This window comes from Vombatus ursinus, unplaced genomic scaffold (assembly GCF_900497805.2).
Source record: "Vombatus ursinus unplaced genomic scaffold, bare-nosed wombat genome assembly UNPS02000577.1, whole genome shotgun sequence".
Lineage (NCBI taxonomy): Eukaryota > Metazoa > Chordata > Mammalia > Diprotodontia > Vombatidae > Vombatus > Vombatus ursinus.
In genome coordinates this window covers 14,232,908-14,254,848 of record NW_020940355.1, presented here as the reverse complement: position 1 = coordinate 14,254,848, position 21,941 = coordinate 14,232,908, and the positions used below count along the sequence as shown (strand labels likewise).

General features: G+C 38.6%; 1 protein-coding gene across 12 annotated transcripts in view; it reads right to left on the bottom strand.

The window, feature by feature from the left end:
• ADTRP (androgen dependent TFPI regulating protein) overlaps positions 1-21,941 on the bottom strand; it is a 168,165-nt gene that overhangs the window by 122,172 nt on the left and 24,052 nt on the right. For 5 of the 12 annotated variants that reach the window (XM_027840087.1, XM_027839887.1, XM_027840288.1 and 2 more), the window contains 2 exons: positions 20,344-20,651; positions 9,430-9,553 (listed from right to left, as the gene is read on the bottom strand). In XM_027840087.1, the coding sequence (XP_027695888.1) occupies positions 9,430-9,496 (67 nt within the window). In that variant the 5' untranslated portion in view covers positions 9,497-9,553; positions 20,344-20,651. Of the gene's footprint in view, positions 1-9,429; positions 9,554-20,336; positions 20,652-21,941 lie in introns of all 12 variants that reach the window. The other 7 variants (XM_027839686.1, XM_027839463.1, XM_027839611.1 and 4 more) reach the window with 3 other exon arrangements.

Genomic DNA, 21,941 nt, shown 5'->3' with positions numbered 1-21,941 from the left:
TCTTTCTTTCTTTCTTTCCTTCTCTACTAGAAAGAAAGGAATTCTTGAAAATCTCTGCTGTAACTGAATTTTTCACTATCTAGATGATTGGGAGTTGAGGCAGAAGCAGCCCTTTCACTGGTCTCCTTACCAAAACCTGATATTGTCATCAACCATATTGTAGTGACATACTTCATCAGGTTTTATGTTTCAACTTCACTGTCCAGTGACAAACAAATTGTCCCATGAAAATGAAAAAGAATATTCATCAGCCCCATAAAACCAAACAGGAAAGTAAGAGAGTGAGGGTGGGACTCTGAGATAAAAGAGGCCTTATCTGGAAGTACCTTGGACTTTCCCATGCAAGATATGTACACATATCATTATATATAAGATAAATACCAACCCCCCCCCAAAAAAGGGTGGAGGGGCAGCACTAGCTGTTTATGGGGAAATACCATTAATTTCTTGGGTCTCAGTTTCTTTATACGCAAAGTGACAGGGAGGGGTAAGCTAGGTTACTAAAGGTGCAGAATCTCTCTGGCTCTGTTTCTTCATCTATAACTTGTTGTTCAGTTAGTTCAGTTGTGTCTGACTCTTCACAACCCCATTTGGGATTTTCTTGGCAAAGATACTAGAGTGGTTTTGCCATTTCCTTCTCTAGCTCATTTTATAGACTTGGAAACTGAGGCAAACAGGGTTAAGTGACTTACCCAGGGTCATACAGCAAATAAATATCTGAGGCCAGATTTGAACTCATTAAGATGAGTTTTCCTGACTCCAGGTCTGGCACTCTATCTAACGTGCTATCTAACTGCCCTGTCTGTAACGAGATGCTCTCTTTCTCTCTTTAGTCCCTTTCAGACAAAAATCTAACATAATAACCCAATCACTGCTGGTCCCAAATAAGGCTACTCACTGTCTCCTTCTACCACCAAGTAGGAGCAATATCCCAAGCTAACCCCCTTCCCCATACAACTTAGGCTAGGTTGTTTTTGTTTTTTTGTTTTGTTTTGTTTTGTTTTCCCCTTGACCTATTGCAACCACTCTTGAGATGTGATTGGCTCAAGGGACTGCCTTCCTTGGGCAGGTAAGCTTTTCTCTGTTTAAGTAAATCAAGGTGTTCTCAGTGCATTTCCTTGTTGAATAGCCTTCCCTTGCAATGGTTAAGTAAATCTGCTATTGTTAACTGTTGGGTGATCTTTGAGTATGTCATTTTGTTTCAGTATCAAACCTCAACTATCAGGGGACTGGCCTGAATCAGCCCAGTCCAGAAAAGGATGCTTCTCAAGTCTAGACCAATTTGCACATACTAGATTTAGTTCTAGGGGATCCTGGTCTCTGAAGAAAGGGTTTAGACCTTTCTTCCTCTCACATCATTTAATATTTAGATTTAGCTCAGGAAGACTCATCTTCCTGATTTGAAATTTGGCCTCAGACATGTACTAACTGTGTGACACTGGGCAAGTAACTTAACCCTATTTGCCTCAGTTGCTCATCAGTGAAGTGAGTGGGAGAAGGAAATGGCAAACCATTCCAGTATCTCTGCCAAGAAAATCCCAAATGGGGTTATGAAGAGTTGAATTCAACTGAAAAGACTAAACAACAATGAAGTTTCCCCAAACGGGGTAGAGTAGAAAGGTACTCAGTGTATAATGTCAATCATGTACAGGACAGCTCTTTATTTCTCCCATGTAATACTAATACTAAGAGCTGACATTTATATAATACTCAATATTTGCTAGACATTGTGCTAAGTGCTTTACAATTGTTATGTCATTTGATCCTTACAACAGCCCTAGGAGATAAGTACTATTATTATTCCTATTTTACAGATGAAGAAACTGAGGCAAACAGAGGTTAAGTGAATTCTCTAGGGTCACATAGCTAGTAAGTGTATAAGGCTGGATCTGAACTTGGTTCTTCCTGATTCCAGACCTGGTACTCAAAGCTTTTTTTTTTTTTTTTAATGCACATGTAGGCATATTTACAAAGATTTAAGAATGTAGCAATGACTTTTAATTACTGTTATGACGTTCTATGAAACTGATAATTAAAATATCAAAACATGACACATTTTGTGATACTGTTGAATGGGCATTTCACATTCACCTAAGATCTGCACTGTCACCCCCAAGGTCCCTATTGTTTGGCAATTCTGGCCAGAGGTGAAGTCCTCTTACCATCAGTAATCATCTTCTTCAAAAGACATTGTAGTAGCTGTAGAGGGCAGTTCTTATAGTGCAGGTCATACCACTTGAGGGGCCCCTGGAAATTCCAAACACACAAGGTTGCCTCCAAGACTGGATATGTCTATCGTGGGGTCACTGTTGAGTCACTTACATTCAGTCAAAAAGCACAAAGTATAAGAAGGAGCTAGGGTTTTGAGAATATGCCTTACTTTCACTTAATCAGGCACATATGTTGGCTGCCATGTACACTTCTATTGGCCATTTCTGCCACAGGAAATCAAGAAAGAGGCTCAAAAGTCTTGATATGCTCAGTGTATGGGAAGAGAAAGGTCTAAAAGATGAAATCATTCCCTTTAAGATCTCCTGAATGGATGTTACTTCCTGACCCTATGGCCAATCCTCTCTGATGCAATTTTGATTGTAGGCCCTGCTGCTGTCCCAGCCCTGCCACTATATCATCCCAAAGTGCCAAGCCCTTCAGTGCTGAGCCAAAACTCATGTGGCCCACTAGGAAAGGGGTGGGGCAATATGTCACCAGAAGCCACCCAGCTCTAACCATAACAAATGGTACTAAAAAGTTCACCTTGGGGCAGCTAGGTGGTGCAGTGGATAGAGCACTGGCCCTGAAGTCAGGAGGACCTGAGTTCAAATGCGGCCTCAAACCAAACACTTGACACTTACTAGCTGTGTGACCCTGGGCAAGTCACTTAACCCCGTTGCCTACCAAAAATAAATAAATAAATAAAAAGTTCCCCTCCAGGCATGCTCCATCCAGTGGACTTTGACAGAGTTGATTCAGGGCTAATCAGGAGGGGTTCCCCTAATTACCCATTACACTCAGAGCCTAGGACTCTAATATAGTGGTTGAGCAATCCCATCATCCAGTTCATTCCTGTTCACCCCTGGGTGGTAGTTTGTTTAGGTTTGGTTAAGAACTCACCAAGAACAGTGAGGTGTGTATGCATGTTTTACTATTTTCTCATTTACTTTTTATGTTAATACTGTATTAGTCATTGTTGCTCTGTTCTTTCAGTCTAAAGATCTTTTTCCTGGACAAAGAAATGAGAAGGAAACTAAGAGTTAACTAGTTCTGCCTTTTCATTGTGGTCTGTTAAAATTATCCTATCTGTTTTGTGCAGTGGTCCTATTTCTTCTTTGAACCTCTCATTTTCTCCTATCTATTTTCCTTAGACTAGATCTGTGATATCAATATAACAACTTCCCAATCAGGAACCTCCCCTACTCTTGTAGATTGGCATCTTCTCAGAAGGTTATAGTTGTTTTTTTTGTTTTTTTGTTTTTGTTTTGTTTTTTAGGCAATTTGGGTTAAGTGACTTTCCCAGGGTCACACAGCTAGTAAGTGTCAAGTGTTCGGTCTGAGGCTGGATTTGAACTCAGGTCCTCCTGACATCAGGACCAGTGCTCTATCTACTGCACCAACTAACTGCCCCAGGTTATAGTTTTAATTTCTTGATTTCCTCATAGAGTCATTAGCTTTCATTTGCTCCATTCTAATTTTTAAGGAATTATTTTCTTCAATGAGCTTTTGGACATCATTTTCCATTTGGCTGATTCTGCTTTTTAAGGCATACTTCTCCTCATTGGCTTTTTGGACCGCTGTTGCCATTTGGGTTAGTCTATTTTCAAGGTGTTATTTTCTTCAATATTTTTTGAGTCTTCTTTAGCAAGCCGTTGACTCATTTTTCATGATTTTCTTACATCTCTCTCATTTCTCTTCCCAATTTTTCCTCTGCTTCTCTTATTTGCCTTACAAAATCCTTACTGAGTCCTTCTATGACCTGGGAACAATTAGTATTTTTCGTGGAGGCTTTGGATGTAGGGGCTTTGATTTTGTTGTCTTCTTCTGGTTGTATATTTTTATTTTCTTTGTCACCAAAGTAAGATTCTATAGTCTGAGTTTTTTCTGCTGTTTGCTCATGTTCCCTGCCAATTATTTGACTTTTTAACTCTTTGTTAAGGTAGGGGTCTGCTTCCAGTGTAGAGGGTATACTGTCCCAAGCTTCAAGGGTTTTGTGTACCTATTTTCAGAGATACCTGAATTTCAGAGGGACCTTTAAATTTTCAGTTCTTCTGAGGTGATATGCTCAAAGGAGAGGTGTTTACTCTTTTCTTGGCCTGTGCTCTGGTCTGTGAATGAACATAAGCACTCTTTTCTGCCTTGGAACTGTGAGGAGGATTCCCTCTCCACTTCCTCCACAAGCTCCACCACGTCAACACTCCTTCTTGCCCCAGGACTGCCACAGCACTATGACCTAGATCCAAGCATGGGCAAAGCAAGAGAATCCTGCCTCAGCACCAGCAAAGAGATCTCTACAATCTCCCTCTGATCAGCTGCTCAATGCCCCCATCATCTATGGGCTGCGGAAGCAGCCACCACCCTGGTACTGCACTAGGGCTGGGCCTAGACCACACTCCTCTCTCACCCAGGTCTGACAGACCTCTCCCACTGACCTTCTAAGTTGTCTTTCATGTTTGTGGGTTGAGAAGTCTGGAAACCACCACAGCTGCCCATGATTCAGTCTCCTGAGGTCTGCTCCAGGTTTGCTGGGGCCCTGTCTTTGCCTGCACACCCACGCTGAACTGTGCTCCTCTCCCAGCCTGGTGCAACAGACCTTTCTCATCAACCATCCAGGTTGTCTTGGGCTGGAAATTTGTTTCACTCTGTCTTTTTGTGGGTTCTGCTGCTCTAGAATTTGTTTAGAGTCTTTTTTTTATATTTAGTTTTTTTTCCTTTTTTTAAACCTTTTTATTTATTTTTTTATATATTAAAATGTCATGTGCACAGCAGAACATAGGAGAGGATTCAAAATATATTGCAATAACTTTTCATTTCAAGAAAAGCTATATATTAAATACTGTGCATTATGTTCAGAGCTGTCCATCTTTTCTTTGCTTCCTTGTAGGTTTCTTTTGTTCTCTGTTATACACTTTTTACTTTGTTCTTTTTTTCCCTGTCCCTCCCCTCTACCCACCACCCCAAAGCTACAATTGAGCATTGGATATATTTATATATGTGCATATATATGTATGTGTATGTGTGTATATATATATATTATATATATACATATGTATTTATCCATACATACATATGTAAACATATATTTTCCCTAAGAGATTCTACTCCTAATCTTTGTTTCTGTTTGTGCATGTCTCTTTTTTTTTCCTCTCTCCTAACTCCTCTACTTTACATCTACCTGCCAACTTACCCTCCTACAATTTAATCTACCTCCACTCCAATAATCTCTCCCTTATCCTCCCATTCCCTTAAATCTAAACCCCCTTCTCTTTGCCCCTTTTAACCTATTCCCATACCCTTTCCTGTAAAGATCCCTCCTTTATCCTCTCCCCCCTCCATAGCCCCTTAGAGTTTTATTTCTTTCTAAATTTAGAAGACTTTTATACTCTTCTAAATGTATATGAATTTTCCCCTCTTAAACCCATTGCCAATGAGAATGGGTTTCCAAAACTAACAGCCCCCTCCCCCATCTAATTCCTCTGTATTGGTTCTTCCTCTTGCACCTCATTTATAAAAAATAATTATTCTTTTAACTATACTTGAATGTTTTACTTTTTGAAGTCATATCATACTCAGGTCTACCCCAATCTTCCTTATAAGTTACCTAATTACTAGTAACAATCTTAGACATAGGTTTTACATTTTTCATACATAAACAGTAAATATTCTATCCTTATTTAGTCCCTTGTAATTGGTCATTGGTATGTACCTTATATTGCTCTTGTATGTTGAATCTTCTATTGAGTTCAGGGTTTTTGTTTGTTTGTTTTGTTTTGTTTTTTAACAAAGACTTGAAAGTCTGACAACTGATCAAATGTCCATTTTTTTTTTCATTCAGAATTAGGCTTAGCTTTGCTGGGTATGATATTTTCAGCCAGAAACCCAATTCCTTTGTTCTTCGATATATAGTGTTCCAAGACCTGCAATCTTTTAGTGTCACCACTGCTAGGTCTTGTGTAATTCTAATTGTGGTACCATCATATGTAAACTGTTTTTTTCTTATTGCTCATAATATTTGGTCCTTGATCTGGGGTTTCAAAATTTGACTATGATATTCCTGTGAGTTTTCCTTGTAGGATATCTTTCAGGTGGTGATTGATGGATTTTTTCTATTTCTACTTTCCCCTCTTGTTCTAATGCTTCCAGACAATTTTCTTTAATTATTTCTTATATTATTGTATCGAGATTCTTTTTTTGATAAAACTTTCAAATAGTCCAATTATTCTTATGCTTTCTCTTTTTGATCTGTTCTCTAGATCTCTTGTTTTTCTTATGAGATGTTTCAAATTCTCTTCTATTTTTTCATTTTTATGTTTTATTTTGTTTTTTTTCTTCATCTCTTATAACTTCACTGGCTTCCCCTTGCCCAAATCTCATTTTCAAGGAGTCATTTTCTTCCTTAAGATTCTGGATCTCCTTTTCTAATTGATTGACTTTCTTTTCATGATCTTGTTTTTCTTGCATTATTCTTATTTTTCTTTTTAGCTTTTCCTCAGTCTCTCTCATTTGATTTTTAAAGTCTTTTTTAAGTTCTTCAATGAATTCTTTTGGGGCAGGTGACCATTTGACATTACTCTTTGGGGTAGAAAAGGGTTTCTTTGCTTCATTATCCTCCTGTGAAGACAAACTCCAATTTTCTCTATTCCCATAGTAGCTCCCTACGGTTGGATTTTTTCTCCTTTGCCTGTGCAACTATAATTTAGTTTTTATAATCACCTTTTAGTTTTATAAGTGATTTTATAATCACTTTTTTTTTAATAAAGTCCAGTGCACTCTTCTGTTCTCCCTTCTCACCTTGAACTCAAACCAAGACCTCCAGCCTCCTGTAAGGGTCCACAGCAGCAGCATCCCCACCCCACTGCTTCTGCATTCACTAGGTGTGTGCTGGTTCCTTCTTGGCTGGGCCACTCTCCACAGCACAGCTGGGTCTGGTATTCCTTGTCAGAAGAAATTCCCTAGATCTTTCCCAGGTCAGATGCCCAACTCCCCTCACTGTCCCTGGGGTAAAAGTTCCTGTAGCTAGGGCAAAGGCAGCAGTCCCAAACCAGCTAACCCCATGGTTTGCCACTTGTCCTTTAAGCAGTTTGTGGCATGTTGTTAAAGTGGACCCTAACCTGGAGGAGTTTATTCTTCACAGGAAGGAAATCTCATCCAGGATTTTTCTTCAGATCTTCTCCAATTGTGCCAGGAGGATCCCTCTTCCGCCCCTACTCTTATCTGTTTTCATGGCTCTATGTTTGCCCAGAGGTGCAATTTTATCTCTTTTGTGGAGGAAAATCTTGAGAGCTTGAAATTTTCTGACCTACTCTGCCACCTTCCCAGAATTCTCTCCTTCTAGAGTCATTTTTTACAGTTATTTGGAGGGATTTGGGGGAGAACTCAAGTAAGTCACTGCTTTTACACTACCATCTTAGCTCCACCCATGAAAGTTAGAGTTTTAAGGACTTACATAGGATTATATGGCTTATCACAAGGATGCAACCAACATCATGAAAGGCAGGACCTGAAGTCAGGCATTCCTGACTCTGAGGTCAGCTCTCTATCTACTATGACAAGCTGCCTCTCCTTCTAATAGAGTTATTAAGAACAAAACAAAACTTTTTTTTTCAGCCAAAGACAAGGTTTACTAGAACATCTGCCATGTTGGCCAGACTCTTAAGGAATCTGAACATTATTGACCTATTGGCTAGATTATAAGAATTTGAGCAGTGGCTAGATTTTAAGAATCTGAGCACCTTAATGGAGACAAGACAGACCATATACACAGAAAGACTATGGGACAGATCTAGGAAGGATCTGGATGGGAGTGACTGGGAGTTTGAGAATGGGGTCTAGATAGGGTCAAGGGTGGGAAGTCGCCAGGAGCCATAGGGAGGTAAGACAATGGAGGGCCAGGCTAGTTTAAGGATAACAGAATTGGGAGATTGGGTTTAGGTGATAACAAAAGGCCAGTTGATGAGATTATTGCCTCAGGGGAAATCCAGAGATTTGGCCATGTGGAAAAGTCCAGGTTTTTTTCTTTCTGGGGTCCAGATTCAAGCCCTATCATTCCCCCCTCAAACAAATGGGACCCAAATTCTTTTGGGGTAAGGGGCGAAGGTCTTGACTTCTGAAACCGCTTCCTGCTGGCAAGGGGCATAGAGCTGTCCCTGCCTCGAGGGGGTCCCAAAGAGAAGGTGACTGGAACTGAACACAGGCTGCGTCCAGGGAATGATGGGGGAACATTGGCTGGTACTTGCTGTTTGCTACCAACTGTAGGTAAATGGCCTATAGTCTGGAAGACACAAATCTGACAGAAAAGACTTCAGGGTACAGATATGATAGGATATCCTTAACCCTGTTTGGATTCAGATAATTCAGTTTTCCAGTCATGTAGTATCAAATCAACCTTATAGCCAGACTCAGGAATAGCCAGGTGGGTAGCATTCCTTTTCAAAGGAACATAATGAGGAAACTGAGCCAGGAGGATCCCATCTTAGACCAAGGCTAAATTGTCCTCTCAGCTTTTCCTGATGCTGACTTTCCACCAGTATCACATTCTCTGAGTAGCTTGTGGCATTTCTCTCAAATGATAGATTATTGATTATCAATGTATTATGATCCATCAGACAACTCAAAATAAAATTCCATGAGCTTTTACCTCAAACAGCAAGTTTCACTAATTACAGTTTAGGAAAAACTTTTCCAGGATTTACATCTCAAAGTTAAATTTGCACTGGTGTAAAAAGCCAATCTTTTTTGGGGGGGGGGAGGGGTTGGGCAATGGGGTTAAGTGACTTGCCCAGGGTCACACAGCTAGTAAGTGTTATGTGTCTGAGGCTGAATTTGAACTCAGGTCCTCCTGACTCCAGGGCTGGTGCTCTATCCACTGTGCCACCTAGCTGCACCTAAAAAGCCAATCTTTAGAGATTATTTCTATTTACTTGCAAATTCTCAGCAAAACAAAACCCAAACAAGCTTTTTGGCAAGTTCACACATTAAAACAATAACCAACAATAGTCAAATTATTTTAGCGGTAACCAAATTATGAAAAGTTGCTTGACATAACTGATACAAAAAGTTCACCAATTTGAAACTTGAAACAAACCCATTACCAATCAGGTGACTTCAGTTTTGTTAAATTCATTTCCAAATTACTTTACACAGAGAATCAACATCTCATCATTAACAGTTAAAACTACAACTTTAAAAGAGCCGAAGTTCAGAGGCGAGCTTCTTTACCTTGAGCAAGATGTGCTGAACTTGGGTGATGCTTCCAGGCAAAGGTTGCCCCAGGGCCCAAGACCATTGCCAGGGGGGTCCATGCTGTAGAGGGCAAATTCAGAGGTGGCAAAAACTCTCTTCCCTGTGAGAGGGATTAAGTATCTGTTAATCCTATTAATACCCTTTTGACTCAAGGGAAGGGAAGTGGGAGAAAGGAGTGACCAAGGCTGTAAGGAGATGTTTCAAAACTCTTTAATGATCAACCACAAAACTTCTAGAATTTGCTAAGATGTTTTTAGCTGTTCTAACATTTTCCCTGGGCATCTGTCCTTGTCCTCTATGCTGTGGAAGGTGTATCCAGGTCCATGGCCCTGAATCAAACCAGTGGACCAAGAGCCTGAGAGCGTTAGGCCGAGTATGAGACAACCTCCTAACTGTCTGCCCGAAAAGCACCTCCAAGCCTTCCTAGGTGCACGGCAAGAAAGAAGGGGGGTTGGGGGTGGTGCTTACATACCTTCCAGTCTTGACTGGAGAAGAACTTGGGGTCCCCATACAGGCCACCAAAATGTTGAGGTTTAGGTGTTTAGGGGTGCTGGGACCCTGAAATCATGACACATGGGTCCTGTCCAAATGAATTTGACCCAAATCTTTTTTCAGCCAAAGACAAAGTTTATTAGAACATCCTCCACATTGGCCAGATTCTTTAGGAATCTGAACATTACTGAGCTATTGGCTAGATTATAAGAATCTGAGCAGTGGTTAGATTTTAAGAATCTGAGCCAACAAAACTTTTTGTCCTAGCTTTCCTTACTGTTTTTAGCTCATTATGAACCATAGTGCTCCTAACATTATTCTCATAGGACTGTGCCACACTTTATCTATTCTCAGTTACCCACCCCTCCTTTCCTTTTCTGTATATACATTTTTTTTAAAAAGTGAGTCAAAGAGTTTCCTTTGTATCCACATCCATCTCCCTAGAAATTCCTCCTTTTCCTCTTTATTGAAATTGTTTCTCTTTGTGCCTTCAGAATTTTGTTATTGAGAGTTTCCCATACAACCTGAGTTGACTTTCCCAGTAGAATTTTAGTTCTTTGGATTCTACCTATGATGTCTTTGAACACTTTGAAATATGATTTTAAAATTTGTGGTCATGACCCCACTTTCCCCTCCTCTATCTCAGATTCTGAAATAGTATGCTCATTCCTCTCCCCTCCAGATTCTGTCCTAGAGGTTTGGATTTACTTCAGCAATTGGTTGTATTTATTGGTGACATATAATTCCAGAATAACAGTTCTCATAGTTAGTTCCTTCACTGTTTGAAGGATGAAATGATAATTAAAGCAAGTTAAGGAATTATTAGCTTTTCTTGCTTTTGGCAAAGAGAAAATTCCAACAATGTTTGGATAATGAAGTATCCCATCACAGCTATATCATGCCATGTTGCCATGTTTGTTATACATTTCCCAGACTCCTGTCTGTACAGGTGGCCTCTCACATAGTCTGACTCTAGTATTGCTTTGCCACTGTATCTTTTGATGATCATCTAACTGATTTTCTTCCTACTTCTCACCCCAAACTATGGTACCTGAATTTCCTCACAAGAGCATATCTGCTTTCTACCCTTTCCCCAAGACATCGTTCCTATTCCTTTCGACTAGAGGATGTCCTTTCAGAGTCATACTTAAATCATGAGTCTATCTCTCCATGTCTTTATGACACCTGAAAGGTCTTATTGAATTATGATTCCTACTTCACCTTGTTTGTTATCCCTATCTTACATGGCTGTCTTCTGAGGTCATGGCTTTGACTGACTGATTTTTGGCTTCTTTTTTGGATTTAGCCTCCTGGAGATTTCTGACCAGCTCATCTGCTAGTCTTCTTCCTATATTGAAACTATTCTCTGTGGTATGTAGATTGGTTCACATACAGCTTCTTCCTCTTTCCTACTTTTCATTTTAAATTCTTTTTGATTAGATTCTCAGGATTCCAGGCAAATACATTTTGTAACACATTTTGTTAGGTGAACTCTATCCCTGGCAAGGAGCCTATCATTCCTAGATTTTAAGCTGTTTCAGAAATCCAAATCCTGTTCTCAGATGCCATATTCTTAACCAGCTCTTACTTTACCAAATCTGTCTTTTTAATTTGAAGCCCTTCCCTTTGGTCAACAGGAATGATGAAAAAATACCATCCCTCAGTTTTTCAATTTTCTTAGGCATGCTTTCTAGATTCTTTCTGAGAGTATCATTTATGCCCACATGAATCACCAGAATTGAACAGTGGTCATCAAGTGTGATTGAAGGATCTCCATGAATACATGCCTTGGAAAGAGCAGAATTCTCTGTGTTATTATCAGTAGGATAAACAGCTGTCTCAGTACCACCCAATAGCCAACCAACAAATATTTATTAAGCACTTACTCAGTGTCAGACACAAAGTTAAGTTCTGGGGAAAGACAAAAACAGTCTCTGCCTTCAAGGAGCTCACGTTCCAATGTGGGAGACAACATATAAACAATTATGTACAAACAAGACAAAACTACAGGGAGTCAGCAAATACCACTATGTCTGTGTCTCTTCTCTGATCCTTAATGGATGATACATACCTGACTTCTTCTTTGAATCTTTACCATTCAACTCCCCCTCTACAGAAGACTTTTCCTTATCCTTCAGCTGCTATTGTCATCCCCCCTCTCCCCACCAATAACATTTATTTTGAAAGACATTTAGCTATTTAGTTGTGTACATGTTATCTCTCTTGAGGGCAGAGATTAGATTTTTCTTTGTACCCTTAGTGCCTAACATAATTCTTGGAACTCACATAGTAGGTTCTTAATAAATCTTAGTTGATGGATCAATTCTTAGTGGGAAAATGACTGTTTCCTTTTCAGAAGGCCTACTTCTTTCCATTTTGATAAGATCATTATATCTATTTCTTAGTTCCAAGTATTCAGTATCCCTTCCATTTCTCCTGTGCATCAGAATTTTTCTAACTTCCTGACACAGGTTAGGATTCCCTCCTGCCATCTTCAAAACATTTTTCTTCTTTTATTCTACTTGGGAAATCTTTTGCTTTTCATTCAACTTCATAAGTTGGAAATTAAAGGAACATTCATTAAACCTTTTGTAGTAGAGATGACATATGTTTTATGGGGATAGGCTGGGCTAGATTCTCTTTAAATGGGCAGGGAGGATATCCTTGGGATCTGATTGGTCCAGGGGGTTAGAGTTTGAGCCATTGTCATGGCTTTCTGGAAGGCTGAAGTATAAAAGACCTAATCTATGAGGAGTTAGGGTTCTTCAGGATGAACAGAATCCCCCACTGCCAAGAAAATCAATACACTTTTCTCATTGTGTAATGTTGCCATAGCAAATATGGGGGTAGAGGGGAACAAGGTGTACTGGAAACAGTAAATGTATTCTTTCAAAATTGCTTATTGTTAAGTAAATTTTTCATTAACTTTTGTATGGTCCAGGAGTTTTACACTGTATTCTAATCCAAAGCTTTAATCACTAGGCTGGCAAAGAGCTCAACCTGGCCCATTTACTTTCTCCTTCAGGTGTAAGACCAGCCCAAGCTTTGAACACAGAGAAAAATTATTTAGCTGTGGGAGAAGGATAAACCCAGTCCATTCTATGGAGTTTTCTGGAAAAGTTCTGCATTCCCTTTACCTTCTTTTTTTAAAAATAAGTTTAATTGATGTCTTCTGTTTCTTTTATCATCATAGTTATCCCAAATATTCCTTCCCCTCTACCTCCCAGAGAGCTGTCCCATTTAATAAATAGTATTTTTCTTTTTTCTTATTTAAATTATTTATTTTAGTTTTCAACACTCACTTCCTTAAAATTTTGAGTTTTAACTTTTCTCCCTCTCCGTCTCCTCCTCTCTCCCCAAGATAGCATGCAATCTGTTATAGGCTCTACTTACACATTTATATTAAGCATATTTTCACATTAGTTATGATGTATGGAAGAACTAGAACTAATGAGAGAAACCATGAGAAAGAAGAAATAAAACAAAACAACAAAAGAAAAGGAGAGCAAATAGTATGCCTCCATCTGCATTCAGACCTCATGGTTCTTTTTCTGGATGTGGATAGCATTTTCCATCATGAGTCATTTGCAGTTGTATTAGATCCTTGCATTGCTGAGAAGAGCTAAGTCTATCAAAGTCAGTCATCACACAATGTGCCTGTTACTATGTACAATATTCTCCTGGTTCTGCTCATTTCACTCAGCATGAGTTCACATAAGTCTTTCCAGGTTTTTCTGAAGTCTACCTTGTCATCATTTCTCATAGCACAGTAGTATTCCATTACATTCATATACCCCAACTTGTTCAGCCATTCCCCAATTGATGGGCATCCCTTCAATTTCCAATTCTTTGCCACCACACAAAGAGCTGCTATAAATATTTTTGTACATGTGGGGCCTTTTCCCATTTTTATAATCTCTCTGGGATATAGATCTAGAAGTGGTATTGCTAGATCAAAGGGTATGCACAATTTTATAGCCCTTTGGGCATAGTTCCAAATTGCTCTCCAGAATGGCTAGATCAGTTCACAATTCTACCAACAATGTATTAGTGTTCCACTTTTCCCACATCTTCTCCAACATTTATCATTTTCCTGTTTTGTCATGTTAGCCAATCTGATAGGTGTGATGTGGTACCTCAGAGTCATTTTGATTTGCATTTCTCTAATCAATAGTGATTTAGAGCATTTTTTCATTTGGCTGTAGATAGCTTTAATTTCTTCCTCTGAAAACTGCCTGTTCATATTCTTTGACCATTTATCAATGGGAGAATGGCTTGTATTCTTATAAATTCAGCTCAGTTTTCTATATATTTTAGAAATGAGACCTTTATCAGAGACACTGGCTATAAAAATTGTTTCACAGCTTTCTGCTTCCCTAATCTTAGTTGCATTGGCTTTCTTTATGCAAAAACTTTTCAATTTAATGTAATCAAAGTCATTCATTTTGCATTCCATAACGTTCTCTATCTCTTGTTTGGTCATAAATTCTTCCTTTCTCCATAGATATGATAGGTAAACTATTCCTTACTCTCCTAGACAAATAGTATTTTTTAGAGAGGATAAAAAAATTCAGCACAACTGATCTATACCTTGAAAAAGTCTGAAAGCATGTACAATGTGTAATGCCTATGGAATCTCCCATGTCCACAAGGGGGTAGGTTAGGGGTATCCTCTCCTCTCATATCTCTTCATTTGAAGCCTGCTTGATTTCTATTATTTTGAACATTCCCTTTTGATATTTTTGGTGTGTAGCTTTACATTTACATTTAGTTTTATACACATTTACATGTGGAGTTTTACATTTATATTTTCATTTACACTGTCATAGTTATAGTTTTCTTGGCTCTGCTTACTTCATGCTGCATCAATTCACATAGATCTTTCTGTACTTCTCTGTATCCATCTCACACATCATTTCTTATAGCACAGCAATATTCCATTACATTAATTTATCACAATTTGTTCAACCATTCCCCAATCAATGGGAATCTACTTTGTTTCTAGTTCTTTGCTGTAACAAAAAAAAATGCTGCTATATTTTGAAACCATACACACAGATACACACACACACACACACACACACACACATATGTATATATGAATTTTCTTCTTATCAATGGCATCCTTGAGGTATGAGCCCAGTAATGGAGTCTCTGGTTCAAAGGGTATGGACTTTTTAGTTACTTTATTTGAATAATTCCAAATTGTTTTTCAAAATGGCTGTACCATTTCACAGCTCCATCAGCAATGTATTAGTATGCCTATCATTCCATTTCCTTACTTTCTAAAAGCGAGATCTTCAGGCTTTGCCATTCTATTTAACAAATTATTTCTTAATTTTTTTTTACATCCCTTTAGCAGACTGATAAGCCAACTAGCAGTCTGATAAGTCAACTGACCCTTCCTCAAAATATTGTTTTAAATGCATAAAATAAAATGAATAAGATTATAAAGTAACTGATTACATTAAAACATAGTTATCAATAAAAGTTTATGGACATCAGATTAAGGCTTTGGTTTAATAGATCTTATGCAAATCTGTTCTGCAGGGAACCTCAGAGGCCACATAATACCACTCTACTGCTTGATAATTCCCTTTGCAACATTGATGACAAGTAGTTGTCTAACATTCACTTGAAAACCAGTGAGAGGGAGGGTAAGAGAAGAGAGGGAAATAAAAAAGGGAAAAAAAGTTACATGATATTTATATATATTTACTAAATATATTTATTATATATTTAAAATGAATAGCAAGTTATACACAATAGATTTGCAGTTTTATGTATAATCATCTTTTTTTCTATTCTACTATGTTAAGGAGATCCTCATTTTATTTCTTAAGTTCAGAATAAAATAAATAAATAAAAAAAAAGAAAACCTTCACTGGGGGGAAGATTCCTTACATTCCAAGGTAGGCTATTTCACTTTTGCACATCTTTAATCATTTGGAAATCTTTTCTTACATTGAGCTAAAGCCTGACTCTCTTTGTAACTTCTAATTATTGTTCCTGGTTCTACCTCTGAGTCCAACCAGAACAACTTTAATCCCTCTATCAAACAACTATCATGATTTTGCACATACCTTCTTCTTCAACTAAACATCTCTTACTCTTTTAACTGATTATTATATGCCATGGTCTCTAATTCATCTACCACCAATCAATCAGCAGGTGTTTAGAAAGAATCTACTATGTGCCAATCAGTAAGCTAAACACTAGGGTTTGGGGATGCCCATCAATTGCAGAATGGCTAAACAAGTTGTAGCATATAATTGTGATGGAATACTATTATGCTATAAGAAATGATGAGCTGGTTGATTTTAGAAAAACCTGGAAAGATTTGCATGAAATAATGAAGAGTGAAAGTGAGCAAAACCAAGAGAACCTTGTGTACAATAACAGCAATGTTATTCAAAGTACAACTGTGAATGACTGCTATTTTGGCTATTATAAAAATTCAAATCAACTGCAAAGGACCTATGAAGGAAGATGTTTTGAACCTCCAGAGAAAGAACTGATAAATAAATGTATGTATAGTATGGTTTTACATATATAATGTATATATATATATTATATTGTATATGTATGTATACATATATACATATCTCTATCAAATGATGGCCTTCTTTAGTGCGGGGTGAGGAGGGAGGAAGAAAAAATAAAAATTAAAAGTGCACAGCAGAAAACAAAAGAAAACTTAAAAGAAAGATAGCTTTAAAAATGATGTGTAATATTTATCACATAGTTTTTTTTAAAAAAGTAAAGATCCATGGTTTCATATTGAATCTTCTTTTTGCATTGTGCTGTGTAAATGTAAATGCTATTTTTGTCTTTTTGAATTTAAGTTCAAAATGAATAAAAATTTTAAAAAATGAAATAAACACTAGGGATTCAAGCAACCTCTGTCTTCAAGGTGCTTACATTCTGTGAAGGGCAACAACATTTATGCTATAGGCTTTTCTAGACATTCCTTTTTCTGGTATAATGAATGAATAGAAGCCCGAAGGTCCAGGGAAACAATTAGTTTTACTAAGCAGAGGTGCAAGTTAGATGGCAGCATCTCTCAGCATGCTTGGTAACCCTCAAGTGAAAACGACCTACAGACTGGATCCGAGAAGATCCCAAGTCATATAAAGAGGAATTAAAGGCTACTAACCCATAAGTGCCCACTTTGGGTTTCAGGTTTATCCCCCTTGAAAGGGAGGAGGTAACAACTCAAGATGTCATAACTCCTTGCCCTATAATAATAAACATATATGAAATACTTCCTAAATTGATGCAAAGTGATATTGATCATGGCTTTCAGATAGTCCAATAATTTTTAAATGCTCTCTCCTGGGTGTATTTTCCAAGTCAGTTGTTTTTCCAATGAGATATTTCACATTGTTTTCTAATTTTTCATTCTTTTGGATTTGTTTTACAGTGTCTTGATTTCTCATAAAGTCACTAGCTTCCAATTGCTCTATTCTAATTTTTAATGAAGTATTTTCTTCAGTAAGCCTTTGGACTTCCTTTTCCATTTGGCCAATTTTGCTTTTTAGGGCATTCTTCTCCTCATTGGCTTTTTGGACCTCTTTTGCCATTTGGGTTAGGCTATTTTTTAAGGTGTTATTTTCTTCAGTATTTTTTTGGGTCTCCTTTAACAAGCTGTTGACTTGTTTTTCGTGATTTTCTTGCATCACTCTCAGTTTTTCCTCTACTTCTCTTACTTGCTTCTCCAAATCCCTTTTGAGCTCTTCCAAGGCCTGGGACTGATTCATGTTTTTCTTGGAGGCTTTGTATGTATGAGCTTTGGCTTCATTGTCTTCTTCTGGTTGTATGTTTTGATCTTCTTTGTCACCAAAGTAAGATAATATAGTCGATGCAAAGTGATATTGAAGATGGACCATTCACCAGCATTTTTTTTTACATAAAATGACATCTTCCTCTTGCCTCCCCAATCCTGTACTTGTGAAGCTGATTTTTTTTTACCTGAGTTCAAAATTTTACAATTATCCCTATTAAATTACAGCTTATTAAACTGAGCCCAAGATTCTAGGTGCTTAATTAATGTTTATTTCCTTCACTTGCCTTTTCTTCCCTTGGAGTCACACTAAGGTATCAAGGACAGTTGAATTCAAATTCTACCTTGTATTTATTTTGTTTCTTCTGTACAAGAGAGGTAGTTTATTATTGTGGATAGAGAACTGGCCTCAGCACTAGAAAGAACTGAGTTCAAGTTCCCCTTATGACATGTATTGACTGTATGACCCTAAGTAAGTCATTCAACCTCTTGGTGCTCTAGAAAGCTCACTAAGACTTTAAGCAGCTTTCATTGGTAGAAGGAGTTTGCTCATCCTATAGCAGTGAGATCACAGGTTCAGTCCCCCTCCCTATATATACATACAGACAGAGCACACAGACATGTACATATGTATGTATACGCATGTACACATACACATACATACACACAAATATGTATACACATAAACATGCATATTTACAAATATATGTATATTTATATATACATAGACATACACACATAGAGTTATTTGTGTATATGTGTGTTTTCTCCCTCATTAGCATATTAACCCCTTAAGTCCAGGAGCTATGTTTGACTTTGTATTTTCAGATACTAACTCAGTACCTGGACACACAGTGAGCACGTAATAAATACTTGTTGATGGATTGATTGATAACAGCTTAAAGAATTATTCTTTCTAGAATTTTCATAGGGATCAGGGTTTTCTGTGCTCATTAAGCTAACTGGTGAGGCCATTTCATGCTTGGCAGCTCAAAAAGATACTTAGAAACCAGCCCATGAGAGAAGCTTGGTGACCTAGGCTAATGAACTCAGTAAGTCCTGTTCATGGGTACTATTCCTTGCATCTTCTTGTTAGAAGGTTTGGATGGATTTGTTTCCCAAGGAGCAGAACCTCTACTGACCAAATAGGCAAGCCCCTCTCCTTACTTCTAAGAGTATTTATTGGTCCCTTGGAGTTTTGACCTGCAGCTATCAATTAATCAACCCTCGGTCTCCATCCCACTGGTTCTGTTGGCAAACTCCTCCCCATCATCCCATCATGAAGGACAGGATCCCTGCCCAGCAGGCTTCATCCTGGCAGAACAAAAGCCTCCAACTAAAATAATCAATGTAAATTAAAGGATCAGCCAGTGAGTAGTAGGTGACTTGGCTACAGGAAGGGCACTTCCCAACCTCTGTCAGAAATATCTTCACACTTCACAGTCCACCTACACATAAGACAAAGCAATCTATTCCTGTCCAATTCTTTCTATTCAGCTCATTCCCCCCCCCCCAATGCTACGTGCTGAATGAAGTGTAAGATTAATGCCCAGTGCTATTTCCCACAGCTGCTCTAAGGGCTTACATCCATTTTTGTTAAAAAAAAAAAAAAACAATTCTCTTTCTCAAATCTCTTAACTATAATATCAATCCTAGTTTCCACTGGACTTTGAGTCTGTTTAGGTCATTGTTAATTTCCTACATCGCTTACTTCATAAGTACCATTAGAATGTAATATTCTTGAGGACAGAGACTTTCATTTTTGTCCTTATATCTCTAACACATAGCACAGAATCCAGTACAAAGTAGGTGCCTAATAATGATAGCTATCTTTATGTATATTATCTGATTTGATATGACAACAAGGTAGGTACTATTATTATCCCCATTTTAAAGATGAGGGAACTGAATCTGAGAGCTTAATGTAACATTCCCAGGATCCTCCAGCTAGCAAGTGAGGCAGAATTTGAGCCTTGACAGGTGACTGTTTTTGATTGAATGATAAAAGATTGTCCTACACTGGGCAGATCTCAAATAGAAAAGTCAGGTTATCTAATAACTACTGGGCCACTTCTGTTTATAGAGTAAATCTGATAAGGCCAATCCTGGCACCTGAGATGTGATTGTTTGTCTGAGAGCATCAGTGAATTTGAATCCCCAAACCCAAATCTGCAGTTCATTTGGATGTGTGTGTGTGTGTGTGTGTGTGTGTGTGTGTGTGTATGTGTGTTTTCTCTACAATGATGGGACAACATTCCCCACCTAGTACTCTGAGCCCTACGCAATGAAGCCAGGAGCTTAATTCAGAGCTAGCTCACATTGTCCTGTGCTTTGATCTCTGACTTGGCTTTCATGGTGGAAGGCAAAGCTCAGTTGTAATACTGCCAGACACAGCAACAGAGCATGAATCAGAGAGGAAAAAACAGCCTCTTTCTTGCAGTTTTCAAGGTGCCTTGTCAGAGTGGAGGTACAAATAACTGCTCCCATGTGGGAAGCAATTATTTCATTTTATCGATCACATCTCCTGAAGCAATTCACTTCAGCCAAAAATCATTTGATCATTCAAAAGTGGAATAGATAAGCTGTTGGGGGGAGGGGGAATACTTACTACCCACCCCAAAACTGACTTTAGACCTGGTACTTTATTTCCAAAAGTCACCCATATCCTAGCGATTCAGGAGCTCAGGGTGACATAGGTCACCTTCTACAGCTTCTTCCAAGCAGACTTAGGCTTCTCATATAGATTTTTATAGCCTGAATTAATCATCAAAGTTCCGAAAGAGGCTCAGTGCTGTCTAATCAATACACAGCAGTTCCAGGTCCTTTGAATGCTCTTCTGACTTCCTGCTTTCTTGGGAAAACCAGTCCATTTAGCAGCTCCACTTAAGCGTCTGGTTATCTGTCTCTCCACCTGCACATGTACCTAAGCAAGGAATACAGAAACAGGGATGAGAGCTGCAGCCTGCTTGGAACAAGCAGATGAGGACTCACCACTTTCAGAAAGATGTTTTTTACTTTATTACTTTCCTTATGAAAGTTAAAAGACTTCCATTCAATCCCTCTTACAATCTCTTTTTCCATTCCCAGAATACAATATTCAGAGGCTTTTTTTTTTCAGTACTTCGTAGACTAATGCTCGTTCAATGTCTGGACTTCAGGGTCTGTTGAGTAGGTTCATTGAAAAGGGAACTTGCCCTAGACTGCTGCTGGGCCCAGGCATGTAGAGAGCCATTTTGTGGGTAACTGATTCCCAATTCCTGATGGCTACTCTGCTGAGCTTGACAGGACACACAGCCCTTGGGGAGTAATGGAGGGCCTGGAGAATGCTACCCTCTGCTGTAGAGTAGACTTTCCCTGCCAAACTGAGCAACTGATTCAGGTGATCCTTCCTCAGATCAGGAGCCCCTGGAACCCCCTTCTCCTGTCCACAAATAGCAGGCATGCTTTCCACACCCCATTTCCTCTTTACTAGCTATGTGACCCCTGTAAGTCCTAAAGGATCTGGCACTATCTATGTCACAGGACTGTCCTGAGGTGCAACAGAGTGAAAGTACGTGAAGCTTCTTTGTACTTGTGAAAGTCCACATAACCGTGGAGTATTTTTTTTTTTAATTAGAATGTGTGTGGGCTAGGTTTGCAGTCAGAGAAGCTGGGCTTATGTCCCAGCCTTTCTGTTCCTTACTATTTGTGTGACTTTGGGCAAATCACCTCATCTCTCTGATTCTCAGTTTACTTCAATGCAAAATGAAGAAGATTCTGAACTAAATAATCTCTGATCTGTATTCTGTCCTTAAGGATCTGTCTTTTCACTTGTCCCCTCCTCACCCTCCTGCTCTCTATGACAATCTACTAGCATTTATTCCATTACTGCTGGGCTATAAATGGTACCTAAAGGCCAAACTCTCTATCAGAGAGGGTGTTTCCCTTAGTCTGGGGTGGGGGGGGAGAAAAAAAAAACTATGTCAAGGATGTACCAATCATACCACAAAAGAAGACCGCAATTTACTAAATGTGGGACCTTGAATAAGTGATTTATCTCCCCTGGACCTCAGTTTCCTTATCTGTAAAATGAGGATAAGATGTTCTCTCAAGTTTCAACTCTTGATCTATGATCGTATGTGCTAGCCATGTGGTGGAACTTCAGTCACCAAGAATGGCAGGCATGGAGGGGAGGCGAGTGGGATAGATTCTTCCGAAACTCCTGGTTAAATTC